Source organism: Brassica oleracea, chromosome C9 (assembly GCF_000695525.1).
Source record: "Brassica oleracea var. oleracea cultivar TO1000 chromosome C9, BOL, whole genome shotgun sequence".
NCBI lineage: Eukaryota > Viridiplantae > Streptophyta > Magnoliopsida > Brassicales > Brassicaceae > Brassica > Brassica oleracea.
In genome coordinates, this window is record NC_027756.1 from 52539816 (window position 1) to 52567539 (window position 27724).

The window sequence follows — 27724 nt, forward strand, 5'->3', positions numbered from 1 at the left end:
CACGCAAAGTTTACGTCGTATTTACGAGGAAATAGTTTTTCCTCGTAAAATACTCGTAAAATTACATCCACTTTACGACGAAACAGTTTTGTCGTTATGTTACGAGGAAATAACGATGACTTAAGTTTTTCACGTAAATTCGTCGTAAACTCGACGCAAATTTACGAGGATTGTTTTTCCTCGTTAATTTTCGTCGTTAAGCATGTGTTTTCTTGTAGTGAAATTTTGTTTCAAATTCGTTTTAAAATTTATTAACAATACTCATATGATTAGGTGTATAGGTAATGATGTTTTTATTTTGAAAATATGCAAAAATTTAAATATTTTTTTAATATGTGTGCATAAACCTAAAACGACAATTAAAATGAAACTGAATAGTTGTATTTATAATAAAAAAAACAAAATTTCCTCTTAGATATTAAGAGTTGATCATGCAATAAGTGGGTTGCTGATCAGGCAATTAGTGGGTTGTTTACTAGTTGTATTTATAATAAGAATAAATTTTCCTTAAACTTAATAAATTTTTCTCGTAGCCCACTAATTGCCTAATCATTAGTTATATACTAGTAATATCTACAAGGAATTTTTTTTCATTAATAAAATCTTCTCTCAACAACCCACTAATTTCCTGATCATTAGTTGTTGGAGGTGACAAAAATCGAAAACCCTAGCTTATAAATAAATTTTCCTTAAAATTATCAGGTAATAAGAGATTCACCAGGTAACCCCTGCAAGTAACAACAACCAAACTAAATTTTCTTCGTAGATATTAGTAGTTGTATTTATAATATAAAAAAAAATTACTTGGACCTCCAGTTTAATTACAGTGATTACTAGTTATATACCATCAGCTTCGGATGCCAGAGGTCCCAAGTTCGATGCCGGGTCTCGTGGAAGGCCGTAGCCATATAATAAACTGTGTACGCATGTTATGCTGTATTCGATGAAGAACAATATATGCTTTGATAGTTGACAAGAAAGACAGATAAATAAACACTTAATCCTGTTTGCTTAATATTTTCTTTTTGGTAATTCGTCATACGAAAATACAGACGATCAAAGCTAAACAAGAACTAGCAAAACCATCGAACCCGTCAGTTCAAATCTGCATTTTCTTTCTGGTTTGTTTTACCATCACAAACAAACACAAAGAAAATGAGCCTAATTGCACGCAACATTTGCCAAAAGGATACCCTTGTCATACTTTTTTTTTTATCGAGCTAGTATTTTGGGTAGGAGACGAGACAAAATAAACCCCAACACTGAACCACGACCAAAAGTTATAAGCTATATGTACAGCACCAAAAAATCTAGAGAGTTATTCTGTTTTTGTTTTCCCCATTCTTTTGCTCCTTGAGAACTTTTGATTCACTATGTTATGTGGGTCTTTCTGATAAGACCCCTAATGTAAAGTAGACCGCGGCTCAGGGACTGTTTTTGTCTGACTGATTCTATTTAACGCGGAACTCAAGTCTGAAACGATTCAAGTTCTGAGTGAACATGTCTCTGTTCTTCGGATCCAATCCCCGCGATATGTCTGTCATAAGACTGTCAAAGCAAGCAGAGAGTCGCTGGTGTTGATCCACTGGCTGCACCATTAAAAATAATGGCTCAAGATTTCGACAATACTTGGGTAAAAATGGTAAATAATAGAGAGTTTTGGATCATCACCTGTGAGGAGAGGATCTTAGCTTTCAGATCAGAGAAGATCTGGTGAGACAGCAGTTGTAATGAGTTAGACAAATGAACAAAGGCTCACTTCGGAAAAATACAAATTACACATACCTGCTCATTTATAAGAATCAAGCTTAGTATCGGCCTGCTGAGACTCCATTGATTGCCACAATCCTCTAACAAAACTATTTCAAAGAGCGTCTTCAATATCTGCTTGTAATAGAAACCCCGTTTAGACAAAAAGTGTATTAAACGTGTTGCATCTATGCTAAAGAGAGATAAGAGGAGTTACCTCGGGAAACAAACTAGGGCAGTCTGCAATGTGCTGTGCAAAACGAATAGCAGCGGGAGAATTTGGTGCCTCACCCATTGTGATGTTGTTGAAATAATATGTAGCAAGGTTGTCTACAGCTATTGCACACTGAAACGATGATATATATATATCAGTGCTTAAGAAGAGACATTGTGCAACATGATAAACGGGTCTTAACATTTTTTTTCACACATTTCTCACCTGTGATGAAATACTTGTGTCCAACCCCTTGAGTCCAGATTCAAGGGAACCTACGAGATGCATAAAAGTGGCAGTATCCAGTTGCAATATAAAGGTAATATAACTGCCACACAAGACCTCGACGAATCCAAAGTATGCCTTTGTAAGCTGAAAGATGAAAAAATTACGATAAGATTTGAGTTTACAGTTCACTGAAAAGGTAATGCAAAAAATATCAAGAGTGAAAGCCAAAAAAATTCGATGCGTTTGAATCACTAAAATTGATTACTGAAAGCATCTGGACGATAAAAAAAAATGCAGTGCCACACATACCTTGCGATATGTTAATATATCTGCCAAGGGTATTGATAAGGTCATCTTCAATGCAATATCAAGTGCATCCGCAAGAGCTGGATCGCCATAGAGTTCAAACACACCGAAGTTGCAATAATTTCCCGAAAGCGCTGCCCATAAGATGATTATCAAGTATCAGAACATAATAAACTAAAGCAACAAACAAGAAAAGACTGATTCTCTTTGGTTCTATAACGTCGAAATCATGTTCTAACCTCTTGACAGAATTGTCAGTGAAACCCAGAACCCCTTGTATTTGAAGGCATATATATCCGCAACATTTAAAAGGGACAAGATCCTTGAACCATAAGCCACAATCAATTTACTGACTTCCCGGAAAAGCAGGATGCCATTTGGGGAAGAAGAATCAAAAGTAAGGCGCTGGTTTTTGTTATGCACAAACTCAGCCATGAACTTCAACAACGGGGTCGTAACCTACATCAACAATCCAAGAAGAGAAGCTGAGAGAAAGAAGGCACCACTATTCAAATAAATAATGGCAGAAAGCGTAAATTCACTGACCTGTTAAATCAGATATAAGGACTCAGGTTATTATTAGGACAGTGACCTTTAATACAACCCAATAGAGTAGAATGTAAAACTAAATACCTCTGGTGTGTCGAACCAATTTGAGATCCCTCTCAAAAGAAGTGGCATGTGTGCAGGATAGAGCCAGTCAAACAAAAGACCATAACTCCTCTTGCTGAGATCAAAAAGAGAAAGCTTAAATAAATCATAAGATTGCAAAATGTTTATGGATGTCAAAGTAACTAGATGAAGTCAATACCTGCTACTAGCCATTGAAATTCCTCTTAAACTCTTCATCAATCCGATCAGAGCAAACTTCACAGTATCAGTGCGAAACATCGAATCTGGTGTTGATTCCAGGGTGCGGAAAACCTATCATGATTGAATTTAATAGTAGTTTACTGGCTTATTACAGCAACTTGAACTATATACAAGAACAGAGATTCCATTACACCACAAAAATTAGGGTATTGAGCTACGCATACAACAGAAAATACATAACCACTTTGCGATGCGAATATATGCCAATAAGATATCATAAGATATTAGGATGTATATCAACCCTGTAATCCATGTATCAAACTATGCCTAGAATTGAGAAAGGGTGACCATTATGCATTTTCAATGCAAAGTTCACCATGACCATGTCTTCCTTATGCTTCGCCTGGGTTACTTAGTAAGAAGAAACACAAACTTTTTTTCATTCCTTCTTCCATAAAAAAGACATGCAACCCTATCATTATAATCAGAGAACAGTATGCAGGGCAGATACGTACAGAATCACTATTGTAAATGAAAGCTGCAGAGATAAGATGCTGAAAGAAAATGGAGACTAACCTGCATAAGTGGTTCCATCGACGTCTTGAACTTTATTGAGCTATCCTCCATGAAAATCAACCAACCAACCGTGTAGTAAAACGTTGTTCTGCTGCGCGAGCATCTATACTCTTCTAAGAATGGAAACTGCTCTCTCTGGAATATAGCAATTTACATACTGAGATTATTGCTGGTGATACATTACATGATGTCCATAAGAGAAGAGTACTTGGAGAAGAATTACAGTGTGATTAGAAATAATAAAGTTCACCGTCTCCAGCTTCAAAAGCAGCTTCCCGGTCATATATCTTCAAGCGAAAACCAAAACAAAAAAGTTCAATACGGAAATGCATATGAGCTAATATAACATCAAATTGAACAGGTTGTAACGGATTTACCCAGATGCCAACTCATGAAACAAACTTAGCGTGTGACCAATGACTTCTTCACTCTAAAGAAACAAAAGACAGATCGTTTTGAGAATATATGGTTTTGATGCTCCGAGCGGCATGTCAGAAACGGTAAAGAACACAAGATTACCTGTGTATAACATTTTAAGTTCGTAGCAATCTTGCAAACAATAACGTTCAACAGCATAAGATGATCATCGAGTCCACGAAGGTCTTTCAATCTGGCATACAATTGCTGCAACAGAATGGTAGTATCAGGAATAGACATGAAACAAAAAAAGTATATAAAAAGGAAACAAGTTTGCATTTACTTTTGATGAATGCATGGCCTGATCACCAACGTAAGACTTTCGGAAATTCTGGAAGAATGTAAGAATCGCACGCTCAAGCCTTTGTTTACTTATTTCACCATATCGCTGCATAAAAAATGTGTTATTTGATTACTTTACAGATGATATAAAAGTTGCGAATTCAACTGGGAGAAAAGAAAATAAATCACGTGAAGCACAGCCGCACAGGGTTGTTAGGAACGTTACTACAATATAACATACAGTTCACTCATAATAGTAATATCAAAAACGTTTAATGAGATCACTACTATATATTCATATATGTGGTTTACTCTAATATTCATATATGTGGTTAACTGGTTATACAGGATTATGAACATAAGCTAGACTTACTGATTTACCAGCCGTATGTATTCATGGTGAGTTTTCAAAAAAAAACGCTGATAAACACAAATATTGACGAACATCAAGTAGCAGAACAACCTTTAGGTAACTCATATCTTCGTGTTTAAATCCAATTTTCACCAAATTATAGAACTATGCAATCCAACGAGATTATCTACAAGTATTTTGTTTATAATTAATCGCAAGCAGATGTCATACCTGTATGTGTAGTCCACTGTCCATGACATCTATTAGCCGCAAAACACGAGAAGAGAGTTCGGCATCAAGCACCTCTTGCGTCTCCATACTGCACCATACATTTAATTTCCAATGTTCATATATTGTTTTGTTCCTCAAACAGAGCTAAACGCAAAATATATATATATATATAATAAAATATTGGATAGCAACTTACCTACAGCCGCTGCACTGCTTGATTTTAACAATAGCAGCAACAATATGAACAACCCATGACAATTTTGCTTCAATAAGTGCCAGTTCAGAATTGTCAGCAAACTGAAGTTTCCCTCTTTCCTGTTACACGATCACTCAGCTCAAGCGTTTAGGACACAAAAAACATCGACAGAACAGCAATAAGCTCTACACATAAGAACATTGGCTTTTACCGTATACGATTGCAGAAGCGGCTCCATTGTGTTTATTATATACATGCCAATTCTTTCATACTGCACGATAAGAACCTCAGTTGCAGTTCAATTGTATTAAGATTCAGCATTATCCAACAAACTATGTTAACGAAACAAGGGTGTCGTATGCAACGCAAATGAAGTAAAAGGATAACCTGAAATCTGCATAGGTATGGAAAGCAATCCAGCTCATCCTGCAGAACTTCAACTTTATCCAAAGGATGCTCAGTAGGATCATCGGGGACATTAGCCTGGAAAGAGGAAAACAGTAACATATCAAAGAAAAAATACAATTTAGCATGGGGAATCTACCAAAATCAGCGGTGTTATATACCTGCACAGAATCGAATCTGGATATGATAAACCCCTCTGTAATTTTAGGTACAAATTCATCGAGTAGACTTGGTGAATCACCCTTCAAGTATGACACAGATGCTACTAATCTGGACCACATTCCAAGGAGGTGGTACACGCTGCTGCTGGCCCACTGTAAGAAAAAAAACTATTTATGGATTTTGCAAAACTAAGAATAAATTTGAATTGAATGGCTATGGCATTCGCTAATATAAACTGAATTGCTTTGAGCTGAATTGCCATGATTATCGCTAATATAAAGCATCTGTAATTTGATTGCTATGGCATTCGCTGATATAAATTGCGAAAATTTACCTGCCATGACTGGAGAGATTTTAGTGTAAACTCTGCCAACAACTGTATCCAGTCACCGTACCCGTCCATCTTCACAAGCTCCGAAAGCTGCAGAGTGCAGATAGATTCATACATAAGGTTACATAAGATCTGAATTTATCAGCCATATAAACCAATAAAGCATGTCCAAATTATAACCACCAAATAATTACAGTGATGCGGCACAACAAATTACAATTACATGCTGGCATTATCATCTTGTTATATACAATTACTAAGGAGAGTCTAGAGAGAAATCAATGCAATACGAAGCACCAGAAGATACAAATCAAGCGCCCAGTCTATGATTGTCAACTACCATTTAGGCAAGAGATCCCAAGGAAGAACATCGTTGAAGAGAATAAAACTATATTAGAATATATTACTGATTTATAAAGAACATATAGCATCGGTATAGTGAAAACCGTCCAACTGTGACAAATAGCAAATAAAATTCTAGCTATGACGCAAATAAAATTATACAAACAGTAATGCGTGAATTAGAAAAGAATTTAGTTGACTTTTACCTGATAATTCAACCTAAAACGCCCAAGTAGACGGCAGAACACATGGTAGTTATCATGATCAGCAAGACCTAATTCAACAAAGTAATTTGTGTTGACGAAGGTAAGGGACCGGGATCAGGGAGATAATATACGAAGACGTAAGATCAGGTTAGGTATCAAATATCCATTAAAACACAATATCAACAACACACGTACAGTACAATGTTAACAGACTACATAACTGAGAGGCTCGAACTTCAGTCATGAAGGGTTATAAAATTGTAAATGACACAGTTGCATACAATGCAACACCTTAAGCTTAAGTTTTTACAGTCGGACAGAAAAATTCCATAGTCATACATCAAACATACCTTTTCCTGTTTGAAGAATTTCTTTGGTTCCTGTCATCAAATGGGCTAAAAATTTAGAGCGGGTAGCATCATCTGTGAACATAGAGCGTCTTACAGAAGCCAATCGCACCAAGCACTCAAGTGCCTAGAAGTTAAAACAGAGGAACATTAACAAATAGCAAATTTGAGTCATTTAAAGCCACCTAGTACCTACTGTGTGCTACTGTATCAGTGATATTACTGAATTTGAAACACCTGTCCACACAATACGAGTGGACAGAAATGAACTGAAGATCATTTTCCTTTGATGCAAAACATGCCTATATGCTTCTTCTCATCAAGAACTGGAAAAATATAGACATACCTCTTTCGAAAGAGGTGAGTCTGTACTACCATAATAATCGAAAAATATCTGCAGCGTGGAGGGATCCTCCAATACTGACCTCCAGGACGTTGGTATCTACAAATTATCGGTAACACAAGAAGTTATAACATCACGAAAATCGAGTACCACATAAACATAGGCACTAAGCAATCACAAACAGGATGAATATAACACGATATTAAAGTTCTACCTGAACTGTGCCAACCTCTTCTGTGCTTTCATCGATTGAAGTTCCAACAAAATCAAACGATACACACCTCAGCGCAAGGGAAAGTGCCAATTCTTGTAAACGTCCGGCAGCTGATTAAAAAACATAACGTCTGACTCATTACTAATGAACTAACAGAAAAAAGAAAATGAAATTCCCATGCTATGCCTAGACCAAAACATTCCATTAGCATATATTTTCAAGATGGCATTTACAACTCAAAGGTGGCATGAGGGGATATAATGAAAAGCCTGACAAAGATGACTCATCCAACAGTTAGAGTTTCCAGAGGTGGTATCCATTAATATACAGCCAGTAAAATTCACACATGCGCAACCAACAATCTAGGTTGATGGCATCAATGCATAAGATGAAGCTCATAATATTACCATTACTTTTCAGATAGCTTAATGAGGTCAAAGCTATTTGGAATATTTGAAATAAGGATTGATCCCTGAAGTTGCATGCAACCCTCCGGTGACGTGTAGAAGGCAGTCCTGGATTAGGCTATAAGAATTGAACAAAAGAAGATGGAGAAATGTCAATAACTATTTCACAAAAGTAAATAAATGGACAATATTTTGTGACCCATTCAATATCTAATATAACGCACGTTGTAACATATACCTGTCTAACAAAAACCACCATTTGAAATCTTTAAGAAGTGCATTTGAAATATACTTTAAGGAATGGTGGAAACAGACAGTATAGTTATATTGAGCACAACACTCTTACTGTATCTGTAACAGGCAGATACTTTAGATCGCATAGAAACAAAAGAAGGCAACTCAAAACTAATATGAATCTGAAGCAATGAGCAATCCATGTCAAGAAACACAAACTCTACAGTGAGTAATTTCAGCCTTTGTTAAGATATTTATACACCATTAACCACTAACCTGATTCATTTCCTGCACAAGTTGATCCAAAATTCTTAAGCCGATAGCATAGTGATCCGCGGAACCCTATTCAAACAAAATTTATGAAAGACCATACTCAGCAAGCTCTTGTTAAGAAAATCTGAAAGTTCTACAAAAGTAACATCCACAAGGGTTTCTGCAATCCACAGAGCACTAAGAAATAAAGATAATACAGTAACCAAACACCCACGAAGATGCACCACCTGTTCCAAGAAGTTTGTAGATTCCTTCACCACATCCCTGAATCTATCACCGTCTAACCATCCAAGCTTTGTGAGCCGGCAAAGCAGTTGAATGAGCGAAGCAATAACAAATGGTTGCATCTCCGGTCCTCTTGTAGCCAGATAGTTCACTATATAAGCTCCTAAACAAAACCAACAGAACACCAGAAACAAGTAAGTTATGAAACCCCAGAAAAGAGATATCTAGTCATTTAGTTTGAAGGACTGGATAAGAAGTTTACTGATATCAAGGCGAAGATTCAGCGGAAGGGAATGATCCGTCACTTGCTTCAACAAACTCGAGCTGGCGAGCATTAAGGAATAAGGTTGTGATGAATTGTCGAGAATGTATTGACATTGCGGTATATAATCCTTATTCACGGAAAAGCATCTGAGATTATTTTCAGCGTGAGCCCTCTCAGCTGTATCCTGTGAGTTGTATAATCTCTCGCATAATGCCTCAAGTTGCGCCAAGCTCTCCATTGGTAACGAAGCAGAATCTGACCAACAAGGTAGAAAAAGAACAGATACCACTACCGTTTTAACAAGAATATTTATATAAGATTTTAGTTTATTACAGAGTATCCTGATTTATGAAGTATTCAGAGGCAGCAAAGCAGTGAATGAATCATTACAATAAACAATGAATCATTACAATAAACAATGAATCAAACAAGCTTCAGGAGAAAAATCAAATGACGCAGCTCCACAATCCTTAAGAAAACGAAATACCAAGATCCAAACAAAGATGGAACAACATTAACAAATGAAAAAAAAAGTGCACTAGTAGGTTGACCATGTACAAATTCAGTGAGCTACCAGTATACATCACTTAGATGTCATACAAAATAGAGTGAAAGAGAGAGAGAATACACAAGTAGTGATAGAAGAAAAAAATGATAGCCTAATGGCAGAGTCAAGTTCCTAACTCTGGATGATGGAAGGAAAAGTATTGAAGCTGTGTATCACCTAACTCCAGCTCAGTACCGGGGTTGATTCTGTTTAAAACGTCAAAAATCAAACTTCAGTCGCCACACAAAACGCCATACATAAGAGTGAAAGCTACAACTCTATAAGAGACGCATAGCCACATACGATCGAATACCGCTATAAGTTTAGCACATCAGACAATATAAGCTAATTTCATTAGATATAAGTTTCCGCCACAGCTACATCCTAGGGACTCGCACGAAAGTGTACTGATGAAACGTTAAAACGAAATCATATGCTACGCTAAATCATCATTGACATTTCGATACAATACAATGAGCTACATAGAAAACCTAGATTTCGTATTTTCAATCACATCCTAACCATTATAAGTAAACACTACACGAATACGATTCATCATCGATCTTCATCACTTCACGAAGCACGCGATTGAGGAAAATAAACCATCGAGCAAATAAAAAACTCGGAAAACAACGATGTGCGCAAAACAAACTTCGCCTCACCAGAGATTGAGCTGGTAGCCACTCCGATTACGTTAATCGGTAAGTTTTTCCGGCGAACTGGAACCTCGATCAGCGAAGCGTCGTCGGTAACAGCGAGAACGAAGAAGAGACGTGCAGTCCGATCAGGCGAGTGTGTAACTTCCTTTTTTGGTTTTATAGACTCGCCCACCTCTATATCTCGGCTCGTGTTTTAATGTGGGCCAAACCCTAATTTAATGGGCCTAGGCCCATACATATGACGGGCTTGGCAGTATCTCTAACTGTCCAATTTAACGCGAAGGCGGCCGCTGAAATTCTAGCGGTCAACAAAACAAATAAGCAGATATGTTTGACCAAGTTAAATTGTATAATCTGCTCAAGTTTTCTTCATCAACTTCTAATCTACCCCCACCAAACTACAATCGTCTGGGCATTGTCAAACATGATTCTTCTCACCTTAAATATGATTACTAACGATTATAATACATTTTTGAATGATGTGATGTCAGCCTAAGAGAATTCAATTACGAGTGGTTAAACAAATAAATTCTTGGTCAATTTTTTCATAACATTTTCGTTACACGGAAACGTTACAAGGATATTTTGTTTTAAGCATAAATTAGGCACTTATGATGTTATTGTAGTCACTAATTTTTTTTTATAAAAAATATCTCGAGTGTAGATGGTTGTATGACTATTACGGATTAACGCTTTTTGACTGAATTGGCGTCTTGTATATTAAGTCTTGAACGTTTCTTTGAAAATTTTCCTCTTTCTTTCATGTTCATTTGTGAACTTTTTATGAGTTATTAGTAACGTCTGAGCTGAGCTAGCTTCTCGTATCAAAACTTTAGTAGGCTTGAATCCACCATCACATATTTTTTATCATTGCTTTTTTAGTTATAACGCAAAATTATAACATATCTACACTGACAACCTAAAAAACTAAATGATTGTGATCTGTAATCGAATAGTTGATATTGTATAAGGTTGATACAGTGATTGACAACCTAGAATTAGATGATTCTGATATATAAGGTTGATATAATGGTCCAACTATTCGTATTTGTTCATTACTATATTGGAGTTATCTTGAGTAGACGTAACATGTAAAAACAGTTGCCATTTATATGTAATTTAAAATTTTAACAAAAAGTTGATATATAAATTAAGAAAAATACAAACCCGTAAGAATATACCTTCTTGAATTAGATCTAAAAAGGATAACAAACATTTTGCAACCAGGCGATGATCACATTATTTAGAAAAATGCGTATAAAAACTTGAAAACTATTTGAAAAAAGGTTTGATAGTGGCGACGACCTTCTTGAATTGGTCGAGAAACGACGAGTACGACACCGCCCCATCGTTCCCAGCGAGAACTCTATATTTATCCTTCCTCGTGAAGTTAGTACACTGAAACCCTAACGTAGCCGCCAAGATTCTCTGCACATAATTAGCCACGTCATACGGACTCTTCCCTGATGAACACGTTGCCTCCACTTCGAGCTGGTTCAAGAACGTCACCTCGTAAACCGGTCTAGGGTTCATGAAAAAGAAGATGGGGTCAAAAGCCTTCCAGCCTCTAGCGGTAGTCGCATGAAAGAACCCAACTCTATAGTTCATCGCCACGGGAACGATCTTATCAGTTAACTCCGCGAAAAGCGCGCTAAATCTCAGCAGAAACGGTTCACGGCAAGTGGTTCCCTCGGGATATACCACCAAATCCCCGTTAGATAACTCTTTCTTTATAATCTCGGCGTCTACATCTCGAACTCGAGTTAGACGAAACGTTGGAATCGGAGATAATATTTCAGATAAGCGAGAAACGGAGTAGGTAACGGCTGGGATGCTACGGCCGAGCACATAGGATAATATGACTGGATCCATTACGGTTCTATGAGTGCATACGAATAGTACGCCTTGGTTTCCAGCGGATGCTGGTGCTGGAGGCTTTCCTTTTACGATGAACCGAATGTTGAATATGCGTGAGACATAAGGTATGGCCCATAAAGGGAGCATGGACCCGATGAAGAGACGAACCACGGCTAGGATTATTCCGAAAGGGATCCAGAGAAGGACGAGGAGTGCGGTGGCTGGTGTCGGTAGCTTCACCAAACGTCCATCGTGGAATATGACTGGTAACAGCTGCACATGCAAACGCTGGACGTTGTAGTTCGATGGAACGGGTGCGTGAACTTGCTCCTATATATACACAAAGATATACGATCATTAGAATGAGCGTTGGTATGAAAAAATGTCTGTTAGTTTAAAATATTTCAAGTCCATATTAGAAAATAAGAAAGGGGATTTAATTTTGATAAAACATGGTCTATATCTTATCTTTAGTGAAAGTAATCAAAACTTGCTTTTTAGAAATGAAGAATATCAAATATGCAACAAATAATAAAAAAAATTATTTAAATATCATATTATTAAAATAATTTCGATTTCTACCTAATTAGCATCTATGAGTTTTTTTTAAAAAAAAAATGATTTTTGTTCCATTTTTTTAAAGTGACTGTAACATTTTCTTAAATCAAATTACAATTCACTCAATATTATAACGTTTTTCTTTTCGTAATACTTACCTCACATAACGATAGGAAAGTTTGAGAGCCCGAGATAATCGGTCGTCCAAGACCTAGTTGAGGTCTTCGATCTTCAAACAAGTTAGCCACACTGTTGAAAATGGATCTATCGACATCAGATTCCTGAATAAAACCGGTGGCATAACCGAAACGGTTGATGATTATCTCTGTACCGATGACCTCATGGGCTCTAAGATGGTCTTTAGCGAATCTCTCCACCATAACTCGTGGCATTCTTGTGACAACGACTCTCTTCTCGCACGAACCAAACGCTCTCCAAGCATCCATGCTTATATCATCCATGTAGAATTTGGGAAGAACGGCTCGAGACACTGATTCTATCTCCGATTCGCGCAAACCAGCCGTTGCAACGAAGATCATCAGCTTAAGGCTACCGTTTCTGTAGCCCAAAACGTCAAGGAGTGCTATGATAGGCCAGAGAAACAGAAGAAGTGTGTAACGAATTAATCCTGATGCCTCGAAAGCCATGAGCATGAAGTAAGCGAAGGGTTTTGGGGTTTTCAATAGAGTTCCTTCGAGCTCCGACACGACTGAATACGATGTTGTCGTTGATGACTCCATCACCACTTAATTGTTTCTTTGGGTTTCGGTTTGTTTGGTTATGAAAATTATTTGATCATATAGTTAGTTTTTATAAGGTTTGAATTAACTTGTCTCTAATGCAAAATATCACACGGCAGTTTATCAGTTTCGCAACCACTTTTATTTTGTTTTGTTTTGTTGAACGCATTATTTTATTTGTCGTTCATCAATAAATATATATACCTGGATTACACATTTAATGATTCATAATAATCCTGAAGTCAATGTGCACTGAAATAATATTAGACAAAAAAAATATTTAATAAAAATTATAATTTTAAATATAATTTATATATTTTAAGCTTTATACATAACTTTTTCATTTTTATATCTGAATTATTTCAGTTATTTTCCTTTAATAGGATAAATGTTTGGATTGCACAATTTTAGTTTATACTATATTTTTATTTGGTTTATTCAATTTTATACTAAGAACTATAACTATGTTTATTTTTCATAAATTTTATGGATATTAGTTTATATGATTTGAAATCAGATTACTAAAATATAAAGATATTTTCAATGCTCTAGATACTTTCAGTACTTTTGATGAGTATATTGTATGTTTGATGAAATAATCCGTAAAATTATAAATGTAAAATATTTGTAATACCATGATCCATCGCTCAATATGATGATAGAAATTTACATAATTTTATACTTTTATCAAGTAAATCAATACCTATTTATATTTTAAAATTTAACTTAACCAATCTTTATTCAATACTAATCTGAAATTAAAATTTGAAAAAAATCCAAAATTAAATTAATATAAATTATCATAATTTTGAAATTAGTTTTCTGAAATTGTGTAACTTTTATATAAAACGAAATATACATTTAATTCAATATAAAAATTATTGAAAGGTTTTGTTAATATACAATCTTATAAAATATATAATAGTATACTTTTATTTGATTAAAAATCAGATTTATTAAAACATAAAGTTTTTTTTTGTATTCCACATACTTTTGATTGCTATTTTTATGGTTGATGGAATAACCTGTAAGAATATAACTGTGAAATATTTATAATAACCCAATTCATCTTTATTTTTTTTAAATTAAAATTTTTAACTTTGGAATAAATTATCACTACAAAAATATCTGAAAATGAAATATATCACACATTGATTTTGTATAATAGTTGGAGTAATAGTTCTGGCATGGTGAAATTTATATACGAGTTGCATGGGTTGTGGGTGAATTAAAATATATATATAAATTTTTGGTGAACGTAGGGTGTCCGAGGTCAACCGACTATTCTTCACGGGTCCACGGCACTCCACGTATTCTTACCATTTAAGCCAGTTCGGGTGGCCAGCGCGAGTCAAACCTGCGGCGAGCATATTGGATCTAGTTTTCAACTACCTCTAGGCCAACTGGACCGGTCTGAATTAAAATATTATAGAAACCAATTTCAATAAAATATATCATATAGTATACTATCTGATTGGTTTTATTAAAAAGAAAAATAACTATGCTTAGGATTTAAATTGATGGCACGAGCATTATATTCGGGATACTCTATTGTCATTATAAAAATATGGTGCTTATATGTTAGAAATAGACTAATAAATTAATTATAAATGTGCAAAATACGTTAAATTTTCTATGGGATATTTCCTTATTGATTTATTCTTTTAAAAAGAAAGCTAAGGGAAAATCTTGTAATATTTAAGATGAATCAAGGGTTATTCTTCAAATATACTTCATTATTAATAATATAGATATTGGACCTCATGTGTTTTGTGTTTTTTTAATTGTAACTAGTTTAAGATCCACGACTCGCAAGACATGAATATTGTATATACAAATAGTTTTACATACTATTATTTATTTGCGCTTTACATATTATTTTACACATCATGAAATAATAAAATAAGAAATATATGTTGAATTAAAAAATCTGTAACTATTATACATGTAATTAAATTGGCATATGCATATAAATCAAAACAACCATTGTTATTTATTTTCAATCATTTTATGGTAAATAAATCCAAATAATCACTTTTATCTATTTTATATGATTTATAATTAAATTTATTAGCACATATATATATAGTAAATATCTAATATGACTATTTATGAAATGAACCTTTCTACTCATATGGTTTTATGATGATTTGTATCTTCTTATAAGATTTTTTTTAAAAACCATTGATAACAATGTTTTTGATATGAGACTTCTAATAGTTTTAGAATTTTAGTAATTTATAATCATTTTAAAATTTCAATACAAATTTTGAAATTAAAATGTTAAATTCTCAATACTTGTTCAATGCAAATTTTAAAATTAACTATTTATGTATTTTATATGATATATAGGTTAGTTTAAATGATGTGAAAATAGATATATATATATATATATATATATACATATATATCTAAATATTAATTAAATGAGACTTCATACTCATGTGGTTTTATGATCATTTGTATCTTGTTATAATTTTTTTTAACTAATGATCACAAATTTTCATATGTGAAAATATAATATATGCAGTACGAAAAATTCTTTTTTTATTATATGGTTAATGTGATTATATAAAATTAAACAAAAATGATAGATATGAGTCTGTAACGTTGTTGACAAAAAAAACAAAAATGATAGAAAATACACACATTGATACTAAATTTTTATTTTTCAAAATCATTAATTGTTAGTAATGAATGGAATTGGATCATCAACGACTAAAGTGAGCGCTTTCTAAGCAAGGAGAAGAGTCGTCTCAGTTCATCATAGCCATCTGGTTCACCAGTACTACCAAAAAATCTTATATATACTTTAATCATATTAGGTATTCGTAGATTTTATTTAAAGAAAAATTAAAAAATTATATATTAATAATTAATTTTATGATTAGTTTAGTGACAATGTATAGTACTCCATCTGTTCGTTAATATTACATATTTTAGGGAAAAAATGTTTTAAAAAAATCTATTTTTTACATTTTCAAGACATGTTTTATTAATTAGTTGCAAATTTTAAAAAACTTAATTGCACTTACTGAATTGTTATTGGTTTAAAATTATGAAACAAAGATAAACACAAAAAAAATATGCAAATTTAATGTGTTTTATTAAAATGTGCGAAAAATCTAGAATATGTAACATTAAAAAACAGAGTGAATATATGTTTAGATGACTAACCTAGTGTTTAATGATTCTGAAATTCAAAATGTCTAAGACATGTGACATAACTTAAATGTTGTAATGTTTTCAAATAATACAAGGATTACAAGGGACGATACACATAAGAGTTACAATCAATGAGAATAGTAGTTTCAAAAAAAAAATGAATAGTGTTTAGCAAAGAAAAAAAAAGCGAATAATTTGATGGCTTAACTTTCACCAACCTTTTAGCAAAAAAAGAGAAGAAGAAGAAGAAACTTTGACCAACTTGCTTCCGAGTTTTGGTCGGGCTGCACCGATATTAGGTCACGTGTACACCTAAATATACAAATAGCATTTTAAATTTCGTTGCACCATGTGTAATAAACTATAATAGTAGATCACTGACCATATGTACGAACACCATATATATTTTCCGAAGGGAATATTTTAAATCTCGTGGCTTTGTGCGCGCCTAGATATTAAATTTGTTATCATCTACATGTGTAACGTGTGGAGATGTGAAAACGGATATAATTTTCTTTTTGTGGGATGAACTTCAATTGGTATACTAAAACTGAAACCTGGTCGAAATCAGTTCATGTCCCCATCAAATCATAGAAGTACTATTTTCAACGATTTTGATCGGCCTTATAATAACAGACTTTAACAAAAAAAAATTACCAGTCAGATCATGATGTTTTGCTGCGTGATTCAGTTTGGTTTGCCGGAAACATGGTTTAACTTGGGCTTGATGTCATTTTTAATATGGTGGACCTGAGTTTCTATATAGCGATAATTCGTTGGCTGTGTCCGTCACTCCTCTTCGGGTTTATTTCTTCGTACTGTCTATATATCTACTAAAGGAAATTCTAGAAGGTAGAATATAAAAATGTTTTCACATAAAACAAGACGTGGAGGACACCGGGCACTAGGGTTAAGACCCACCAAAACAAAAAGGAGAATTTATGAGGGAGGCTAAAGACAGCGACAAGTAGACAAGGTTCGTAGGGTTCACAGATAACACTGCAGATAAAAAGGTTTACGTTAGTATTAAAATATAATGCCATACTTATATGATTGCATGCATGATTAAGCTAAAACGTTGCAAAAGCTCGAAAGTCGATATTAAACGAGACCGACTCGTTAATCCCAATTCCTCAACTTTCCTCTTTTGTGTCTCTAGCAAACAAAAGAAGAACGTCATATCCACACACACAAACAAAAAACGTCATATCCACACACAAATAAATAGAGGTTTAATGGGAACACTTTCAAATTACAACAGTATAGGTTCAATGTTACTGGCATTGATTCATTGTCGCCGCTTTTTATCTGGTCTTCAGTTGCCTATATTGCGCTCCCAATTCGTAAGTGGCAAACAAAGAAAAGGACAGTTATAATTATAATAACTACAACTATATGGATTGATTATGATCAATGGATACTGAACTTAGATTAACAATAATTACGACTCTATCAAAACAATGTAGATACAGGGGAGGATGATTCACCATTCTACCACGTACAATTTACTAAAGCTAATATCAAGGTACTAATACAAAATTATTTCTTTTACTTGGAGTGCCTGATGCTGCAGTCTGAGCTGGTTATTTTCGGCTCTAACTTGATTCCAATACAAAATAAATAAACATGTATATATAGAGTATATAATTATATACATAAAACATAAATCTTTTTTTTATGATAGGGCTCTAAACTCCTTGAAGACAATCTACAAACGAGAAAGAAGCCCGAACTTCTTGAAATATCTTTTTTGAACCACCACTGCAAAAAATCAGTCATATAGCTATCGAATTTTTCATAGCTTAGAAAAAATTTGTAGCTACAATGCAGCGGAAGATGGATGGCTTGAATGAACTGAAAATCCAAGCATGTCCTGAATATTACTAATCATATTGATTTGTTTATTTGTCTGTTTCTGTACTTTGTATTGGCTTGAATGAACTAACTCAATGCAAGACAAGTTGATGGGATAGTGGACTTTTTCTAATTAGATACTGTACATTTTGTTTGTGTCACCATACAAAACGGCTGGATTTGCATCTCAACCACTAATTAATCATTTCCTTAAAGCCTAAAAGACTACAACAGTTGAGGAACAAAGAAAAATTATGAGTTTGGCAAAACATATCTATATTTATAAACTTCGGAAACCAATAAAATAATTAAATGGCACTTTAGGCCATTTTATAGTGTAAATTAGCATGAAATGTAGACCACGACAGTGCGACACAGACCCCCAGAAAATAAGATAACTAATTTTTATATTAAAAGTGGTCACATAGAGCATATCTATCCTCAGTTCTTAAATGAGTTCTTAAGAAGTGAGTCACACCTCTTAAGTAGGCTTTTAAAAAATGGATACCACATTTTGTTTAAAACTCAACCATTCTTCCTCTTCTGCAAGAATCGAGTTTCATAGAGTTTTTGTAGTGTTTGCGGGTTCCACTGACACGTGACGATCCGCAATTAGTTAGTTTTTAAATTTTTTTTTTTTAAATTGGACAAAAAAAACCCTAAGAACCCACGCCCCGCAGCGTTAATCTTGCTCTTATATGATTCAAGAAAAATCAAGGTACCCATACTCGATCCATATTTGACCATAACTTAATATCATACATAAACATTAGCTTAGGAGGATTTATAAACGGTAGCACGAAAGTTAATTAATCTGTAGTACAAATATGTTATACTAATGGGGCATTTTGCTGAATAATCATAACATGCCCAAATATGAAACTTATAGCCATCGCACAGTAAACGCCCGTGGATGGGACATTTATGTATCTATTTTTCCCTTTCGCTCCCTGGGCACGCGTGCCGCGTGAGAAAAGAAGCAGAAGGAGTATCCCATGTGGTCTATTCTTTTATACCCTTCTTTTTCCCTTTTCCACCACCTTGAATACCCAACTCATTTGATGGAGGGGTTCCGCAATTCAACCATGTCACTAAAGCGAAGTCCCCAATCGCATACCTTATGGGCTTCCCTGCAAACCGCCACCAAAGCTCATACTTTTTGCGTCATTGCGTGCCACCAACTGCCGTGCCAACAACTGGTGTGCAAACATAACCCAAAATGTATGGCCCCCCATTAGCATAATCTGGCGGAACTGTGATTCCGCTAACAGCTCCTGCTGCACGTCAGATAATGCTTCTTTGATCACCTCTATTCACCTCAAATTGAAGTAATTATTAAATTTTTTTACGCCCGCTAGGCTCGTACCCTTTCTGATACAACTGCTCTTGCAACCCAAGCTCTTCCATCCTACACATGTATAGGAATTACGTTAATCCAACCGGTTAATTGCCGCATCCTTCGGGCCTGACAAAACTACACTACGACGACCACAACATAGTTTACAATTGGCCCAACCATATAAAACATACTATAATATCTTCCTCTGCTGCAAGTGTTTCTCCTACGCGCCACTCCATGTTCAATACCCTATACTAATACATCTACAGTTTCCATTACTGTGGTCCCAACCCCCGTCTGCATACTAAACTATCTTTATCCAATAAATAGTATGGTATCTGGCGTACTACTTCCATCTCGTTTACCCCCACCGAACCAAGACCACACAATCAGATTGCATAATATGATAAATAATCAACAACATACCTTTCCTTCTCAGTAAATCATCTCTTCTCCGTAGTAGGTTTCTCCGCCGCCGTATTTTCTCCCCCCGCTAGATCTGCATTTTCATATGGGTTGAACCAACAGACATGAACTTATACATCCCAGTAAACACCCACTGTTTAATTCCACTTGAAATTTAATTTACCTCTCTTCTGCAATTTTGTCTCCTTAATTACTCTCCATCGGAACCCTAACGACTGACGGCCTTATGATTTTGCCAATCTCGTCTATTACTGCCGCCACCTTTGCTTTATCCGCCGAAATCGAGTTCTCCTCTCTGAAACCCCACTAAAATCTCAAAACTCTTTCGATTAAAAACTTTTTCAATCGTCTCACCGAACAATTAACATCTGAAAACGACCTCTCGTTTTCCAAGGAATATCTAAAACAGTGGATCACACCCTTCCACGCGCATGAAAGAGTATTTTTGTCTATACGCACTAAAATATATATCATATCGTACCACGACAGTTGCTATGAGTATACAGTCAATATAATTCGTACTATGTTTATGCGTCCAAATTTCCCTATACTAATCTGTTACATCTGGAATTGTTTTAAATCTCTGTACATCAATAAAATAGTAGCATTTGTTGGACCCGTAGGTGTGTTTTTTAGGACATGAAAATTACTTTTTATGATAAGCAAATATTCCTAAGAAAAACCTGGGTTTTAAAGTTATACAAATATGTATTTAAAGGATTGTAAATTTATTTATTCTTTTTTTTTTGGGGTAACAAAAAAAATTATTTATTCACATAACAATATACAAACTTAAAAAATATGTATTTGTCTCAGTACGTTTAACTCTTGAGTTCTTAAGCTGATTTGCGTTTATTCACGACATAATCTAAATTAAAGCGACTAATATAATATTCTTAAGTTTATATTTCGGATCGACTATAAGTAACTATCCATACAAAAAGATGTATTCTAGAGTTTCACAACTATTCTGCGAAAATATGTTTTAATACTAGTGTTAGTGAAGCTGTACCTTACTGCCTTTCAACTATTCATGAGATTAATCATTCAATTTGAAGTAAAAAAAAAGATAAAGTTACAAGGTGATTGATGTTTATCTCAAAAACTAGTTTGTCATACGTCAAAAACTTTTAGTGGTGGGGCTTATAAAAACCAACGCGTTTTGTCCAAAGCTAACAAAATAGCAAGAGTAAAACAGAGCAAAAAAAAATGGCAGCTCATGGATCATCTTGTGGAGCATGCAAGTTCCTAAGGAGGAAATGCAACATTGATTGCGTCTTCTCGCCTTACTTCAGCTACGAGCAGGCCTCATCTCACTTTGCAGCGGTCCACAAAGTCTTTGGCGCAAGTAATGTCTCAAAGCATTTGCTTAGTTTGCCTCTACATCAAAGAAGCGCAGCTGCGATCACTATCTCCTACGAGGCTCTCTCTCGCATGTGTGATCCTGTTTATGGCTGCGTCGCCCACATCTTCGCTCTTCAGCAACAGGTCTCTCAAAATTTTGAAAACGATTTTTTTTTTAAGTTTTACGAATAAAAATCTGACCATGTTAGGGTTTTGGGTTTTAAGGTCATGACTTTGCAAGTGGAGATCGAGTTTCTTGGGACGCATATGGCGAACTTATCCAACACTACTCAGAGCCGGTCACAACCTAACGACATGCCCGAGTTTCTGAATCAGATGACAATGGACACTACGACCGGTTTCATCGACCAGACAGTTTTGCACAACGACGTTGGAATAAACTGCATTGAAGGGTTCTTCACAAACCCGGAGGAAGTGCTCGTGAATCATCCATGGTTTCAGAACATGGATCACTATTACTACGCACCACAACATTAGACGTGAACTAAAAATGATCAATCACATATAAGAGAATGCGCCGTTTTTACATATGCCATGGTTTTTTGCCACGAGCCATTATATTTTGGCCACGTTTTCTAAATTGTATGCAATCTGTTAAGGTTAATTAGATCTTGGAATCCAATTACAATTGGATTATAAAAAAAAATATGCATTTCGGTGATGTCACTCCCTAAGTCAATAGTATGACGTTAGTGTTTCATTTGGGTCTATGTAAAATGTTTGTTTAGCATGCATTCCTCAGTCAAGTTCTAATTAATGTGATATATTAATTATAATTATTGATTTTTTTTCACTGCTTCTCGTGTTGTATTTGTGATTGGAGTTCAGTCACTATATATATTCGTTGTATGATATTCATTAGGGTACTTTTCTATTGTTTTTTGCATGTTCACATACTTTGTGAATGAAATATACTTTTTCCCTTGCTTTAACTCTTTCACTCTCCAAAAAGCCCTTCTGGTGGACAAGCTTTCTTACCTTGGTTAAGTCTAAAAGGGTTAAGCAACTTCCTTTGTAACTAATATTAGGTAGGTTTATGGATGTTTGAGATTTACTAAACATTGTTGGATTAATAGTGAATGACTTTGATCTGAGTGTTGGGTTTTGTAGTCAGAAATGTGTGGTCAGGCGCAAATTTCGCCTATTTAGGATTGATGTGGTTAATAAGAACAAATATTTTTGGTCAGGGTTATAGTGAAAGGTTGGTTTCTCTTTCGTGGTTAGGGGTTTCGTTGAGCTGGTGGTTACAGTTGGAAACAACATAATCATGGTTTTCTAGGAGAGAAAGGATGGTTAGGGTCAGTGTTCATATGATCATAATCAGGGTCAGAGTTACAGTCAGTGTTCATGTGGTCATGATTATTGTTCATATGGTCAAAGTCTGTGTTCATGTGTTCAGGGCTTTCTCAAAAACGGTGGGGAAAGAATTGCAGTGGTGGTTTTGCAAGTGCGACGGCGGCCGCAAGAAGAGTTGTGGCAATGGCGATGAAAGAAGTTGCGGTGATGACGGTAATCGTGCACAAAGAATGGAGATGATAATGTTGTTTTGAAAAATTTACAGATCTGAGTTAGAAAAAAAAGAGAAAAAAGGAAAGAGGAGCAAAAACAAGAATGCATGAAAGATAAAAAATGAAAAATGAAAAATGAAAAAAGAAGGAGAAAAGGTAAAAAAAATGATAGATTCTGTAATTTAAAAACGAGATTTGGTGTTTGACGAAAGAGATATGTGGGAGAGAAGAAATGCAGAGAGAAAACCGAATAGCGATGTGAAAGGCTATTGATTGAGTAACCTTAACCCACGTTTCCAATTAGTTAAAATTGAAAGAGCTCTTTAGGTATTTTGTCAAGAGAAAGTATACACATGCTCAAAGTATGTCTAGATGTAAGTCGGCAAATGAAAAAGTATATCTACATGTAATTTTTTGATGATTAAATGCTGAGTATTCTATTGGTTACCTGGGCTTGAAATATCTATGTAGGCCCATAAATAACATCAATGATGTATAATATTTAATGACTCATCTAAATTCTAACCTTCGGCCCAAACGCCCCTATATTCATATATTTCCCCCAATAAGCTCCTCCGTATGCATATTGTTTTTCATTGGCTATATAATATACTCTTTTTTTGCTAAATAACTAATATCACTCGCATAGAGCAGGGACTGGCATAGAGAACACTTACATTTAAGTCGTGTTACAAAAAGAAAAAAAAAAGAACACTTACATTTTAGCACATGTTTGCCTGTATATAAATAATAATATGATATATAGTTAATTATGAAGGTAATAATAATACATTTCGATGTAATGTCTTTTCCAAAAACAGTGACACGAGAAAAAATACAGGGAATGGGCAACGAAGAAAGGTAATTAAGCTAAGGAATAAATAATCACTAGTTTAAATCCGCGCAATTACGCGGAATAAATATTATATATAAAAATATTTTATATATATTATATTTATTTATATTTATTTATGTATTATATATAATTAAATTATGGTAAGCACATAATTCAAAACAATACATCTTGTTTATTTACGATACATTTTTGGTAAATTAATCAAAACAATCATTTTATTTATTTTATATGGTATATAATTAAATTTCAATGACATGGACATAGAAATATAGTATATTTTAATATAAATATTTATTATTGAGAATTCATACTCATATGATAAACACAAAATTTCTAATGTTTGATTTTTTGAATGAAAATTTCAAAATTAAATATTAAGGCTTCAATAGTTTTTCAATACAAATTTAAAAATTATCATATTTAAGTATTTTTCTATGTTACATGTTATATAGTTTAATTTTAAATTATATTTAATATCTAATATGAAATGTCTAGTAAATGAGACTTCATATTCATACGATTTATGATCATTTGTATCTTGTTATTATTCAAAAATTTAACGTTTAATGTTTTTAGTAATTTATAGTAACATAACGTTTTTAGTAATTTATAGTCGTTTTAAAAATTCAAAATATAGCCTATAAAAAATTTAATATTTTTTTATTATATGGTTAATGTGATTGTTTAATATCTTTTAATAATATAAAATAAACAAAAAAAAGTAAAAAACAAATTTTTTTATCAAATATTTTTTATTCATAATCATTAATTGTCATATATACGTTAATCATATTATGGTATTCCGTAGCTTTTATTTAAAGAAAATGCGAGAATATTTTTTGTACACTATTTATCAATTTAATAGGTACTTTAACAAAAAAATATAATATAACTTAAGATGGACCAACCTATTTCTCTAAAAATTCTGAATTTCATCTTCGTGGTGACACGTGGTTACAAAATAATATTGTAATGTTTTTCAATTAATATATAAGGGATTAAATCTGCCTTGTTTTGGTTTTTCTACTAGAAGTAATGTATAGATCTCTCTAAGCAAAAAAAAAGAAGAGTAATGTATAAATCTTCACTTATTAAAATCGGCTGCTTACGTGGAAAAAATCAAATAATAATGTATAAATGTAGCACACCCAAACATATATAGAGCAAAAAAACATGTTTCGGCGTGTTATTGCAGTTCTTTTTTATAATAATCTGATTTTTGTTATTAAAAACTTATAGTTTTTGCTTTGTAATTAAGTCACTTCAGTTTGGATACTTTGTACTCCAATATTGTTTTGTTGTTTTCTCGCACTGTCTGAAAAACCGTAATGTGGAGACAAAACTGTAGGTTGGATCTTTGAAATACGAGTCCGTCATGAAAATATATATAGATTTCAGGCAAAGATCTCCACTTTTCATCCGTATAATACTCGTAAAATAATCACACCACACCATATTTTAATGGTAGTGGTGTCTTATTAGCTCGATCACATAATACGTAAATGATAATTAATTTGATGGTCCACTGTCTTCATCACCTCTACGGCCACACATATCCTACGATGGTGTATGTGTTTAGTCTCTATAAAATAACGTATGGTGTAGTCTAACATGAGAGTATTTATAAACCATAAATTTTGTCATATTATTAGCCTATTAGGATGATTGAAAAACATCGAACTTATTAATTTTGTAGACTCGTGGAAAAGCTTAGTTTACGTTTGGCATTAAGTTTAGCTACTATCGAATCGAAAGCTCCCCAACTAATTATTACGACATAAACATTTAACATTAGTATAGATATATAGAGTGAAGACATAAGAGTAACTAAAGTAAAAGAGAACTTTCCCCATCAAAGTCTCTCCCTCTTTACTCATGGACTGGATGTAGCTTTCTCACATTCAATGCTTTAACCATATTATACTCTCACACATACATGATATATGTATATGCGTCTCTCTTTATATATGAGTACGTGCGTGTAAATCTACATACTTCCCTCCCACACACAAAAAAAAAACTCTTTGCTTTTTCTGTTAGAATTATACAATCTTTGTGTCTGTACACATGCGTCCCTACGCGTGTGTGACGGAGAGAGGAAAATGCTTGATGTCGATGAAGCTTAGGCCAATGGTGGCGAGAGAGACTTCAGACGCGGCTTTGCCCTGGCCATTTGGGGAAGATAGAGCGTTTGCGGCGGTTGAGTATGGCGGTGGAGGTGGTTGCATGTGGCCGCCTAGGTCTTACTCGTGCAGCTTTTGCGGGAGAGAGTTCAAGTCAGCGCAAGCACTAGGTGGTCATATGAACGTTCATCGAAGAGACCGAGCTCGTCTTAAACAACAACCTTTATCATCTTCATCAACTGACCAAGCCATGCCTATCGATTACGATCATCAACAGCTACAAAAGCGACAAGAAGTTCTTGACGTGGGATCAAAGTTTCTTGCCCAAGAAGATTTAAGAAAGGCCAATGGAACTAAGAGGGATATAAGTGATGTTGATGATAGTAACGTTTTAAAAAGTTCTATGAAAAGATTAGAGCATTACAATGATGAAGTCAGGACTGATCTATCTGTAGGTCTAGTGAGTTCTGAGTTCGATTCTCGGAAGAAGCAACCAATCAATGGATCTTCGTCGTCCAAGAAGGCAAAGACTGATGTTTCAAGATTGCCACTGATGTTAGGATTGGTCAATGGAGTATCCAAGATCAACGGTCATCACGAGGAGCTGGATCTTGAGCTACGGCTAGGAGGTTATCCGTCAAAAGTCAACTAGCCTAAGTAGTTATAATAATGACAATAATAGTTAGTGTGATTGCCAAAAAAAAAAGAAGCTTAATTGTCTGTAATTTCAAGAGGGGAAATAGTAGCTTCCGTAGTGTTGGTTTTGTTATAGTAAGATTTTATTTTATACCCTGAGCGAAGACTTGAATACATTAATTTGACATTAGAAAACTAAATATAAATTTGATGAAATTTGCCTTAATATTATTCCATGTGAACCCCTAAGGCTATGCACAATGGTTTTCTTTATTCAACTGACTTTTTTTTATTTTTTTATTTTTTTCACATAATTATTTAATTTTTAATTTTTCAAAATTTACGTGTCTAAATTAAATGAACCAAATCTCTATTTATAAAGCATAAAAATGATGAATCATGATGTAAATAATTAAAAAAAAGAAATATTAACTACAACATATTACATATTTCATTTGAAACAAACAGGGTGAAAAAATATTACTAAACTCAAAAAACCAATTAGAATTAAAGAATTATATTGTTGTTTAAAAGAAATATAATTTTCAACTATTCACTCTCTTTTTGAAAGCGTGGAAAACACATATTGTTTTTGCAAAATTGACCTACAACTTAAAGTCAAACACAAAACTAACCTCTTTTTTTTTGAAAATTGGTTTTGCCATATTCACCCCACAAGTTCATATAATTTACGAAAATGCCATCAATTTTTTTTTCTTTTTTTTTTCGAAAATGACATCTTTACTCTCCCACCCTCATCATCTTCAAGTAATTACAAGATTGTCATTGTCATCAATATCACAACCACCATGAACAACCAATTTGAAGCTCTTAATGCTCCCAAAATTGATTTATCCTTCTTCTTTTTCCATTCTTGTGAACTAAACACAACATATCTCTCACTTTCTCTCCACAATGAGCTAAAAAAAACCAAGATTTTGATTCTAAAATTTTTATGGTTCATAGAGTCATA

The 27724-nt window shown here is 34.1% G+C and overlaps 4 protein-coding genes across 7 annotated transcripts; 2 read left to right on the top strand and 2 right to left on the bottom strand.

Annotated features, from left to right (window-relative positions):
* Window positions 1–1056: 1056 nt before the first annotated feature.
* On the bottom strand, window positions 1057–10456 carry LOC106319054 (exportin-7). Of its 4 annotated transcripts, none has more exons than XM_013757271.1 (30): window positions 10328–10449; window positions 9803–9871; window positions 9116–9373; window positions 8856–9016; window positions 8632–8697; window positions 8122–8239; window positions 7715–7824; window positions 7504–7599; window positions 7161–7284; window positions 6811–6878; window positions 6266–6352; window positions 5931–6083; window positions 5752–5847; window positions 5576–5635; window positions 5365–5483; window positions 5169–5256; window positions 4587–4691; window positions 4406–4510; window positions 4264–4316; window positions 4110–4173; window positions 3887–4021; window positions 3309–3421; window positions 3131–3224; window positions 2737–2956; window positions 2501–2631; window positions 2189–2335; window positions 1967–2095; window positions 1786–1884; window positions 1672–1710; window positions 1057–1589 (listed from the first exon to the last, which is right to left on the bottom strand). In XM_013757271.1, the coding sequence occupies exons 3-30, from the start codon at window positions 9354–9356 to the stop codon at window positions 1452–1454; spliced, it is 3159 nt and encodes a 1052-aa protein (XP_013612725.1). In that variant the 5' UTR covers window positions 9357–9373; window positions 9803–9871; window positions 10328–10449; the 3' UTR covers window positions 1057–1451. The 4 variants fall into 4 exon arrangements, with proteins under 4 accessions (XP_013612725.1, XP_013612726.1, XP_013612724.1 ...); XM_013757272.1 differs by having other exon boundaries at window positions 9843–9871; window positions 10328–10417; XM_013757270.1 differs by having other exon boundaries at window positions 9747–9871; window positions 10328–10417.
* A 980-nt stretch (window positions 10457–11436) lies between these two features.
* On the bottom strand, window positions 11437–13502 carry LOC106316725 (glycerol-3-phosphate acyltransferase 7). Its single transcript, XM_013754604.1, has 2 exons — window positions 12898–13502; window positions 11437–12511 (listed from the first exon to the last, which is right to left on the bottom strand). Exons 1-2 carry the CDS (start codon window positions 13477–13479, stop codon window positions 11597–11599), a joined length of 1497 nt encoding a protein of 498 aa, XP_013610058.1. The 5' UTR covers window positions 13480–13502; the 3' UTR covers window positions 11437–11596.
* A 7918-nt stretch (window positions 13503–21420) lies between these two features.
* On the top strand, window positions 21421–22398 carry LOC106316694 (LOB domain-containing protein 33). Its single transcript, XM_013754580.1, has 2 exons — window positions 21421–21751; window positions 21833–22398. The coding sequence occupies exons 1-2, from the start codon at window positions 21473–21475 to the stop codon at window positions 22103–22105; spliced, it is 552 nt and encodes a 183-aa protein (XP_013610034.1). The 5' UTR covers window positions 21421–21472; the 3' UTR covers window positions 22106–22398.
* Window positions 22399–26012: 3614 nt separating this feature from the next.
* Window positions 26013–26977, top strand: LOC106317455 (probable transcriptional regulator RABBIT EARS). Its single transcript, XM_013755269.1, has one exon. The coding sequence runs from the start codon at window positions 26060–26062 to the stop codon at window positions 26765–26767; it is 708 nt and encodes a 235-aa protein (XP_013610723.1). The 5' UTR covers window positions 26013–26059; the 3' UTR covers window positions 26768–26977.
* The last annotated feature ends 747 nt before the right edge of the window (window positions 26978–27724 follow it).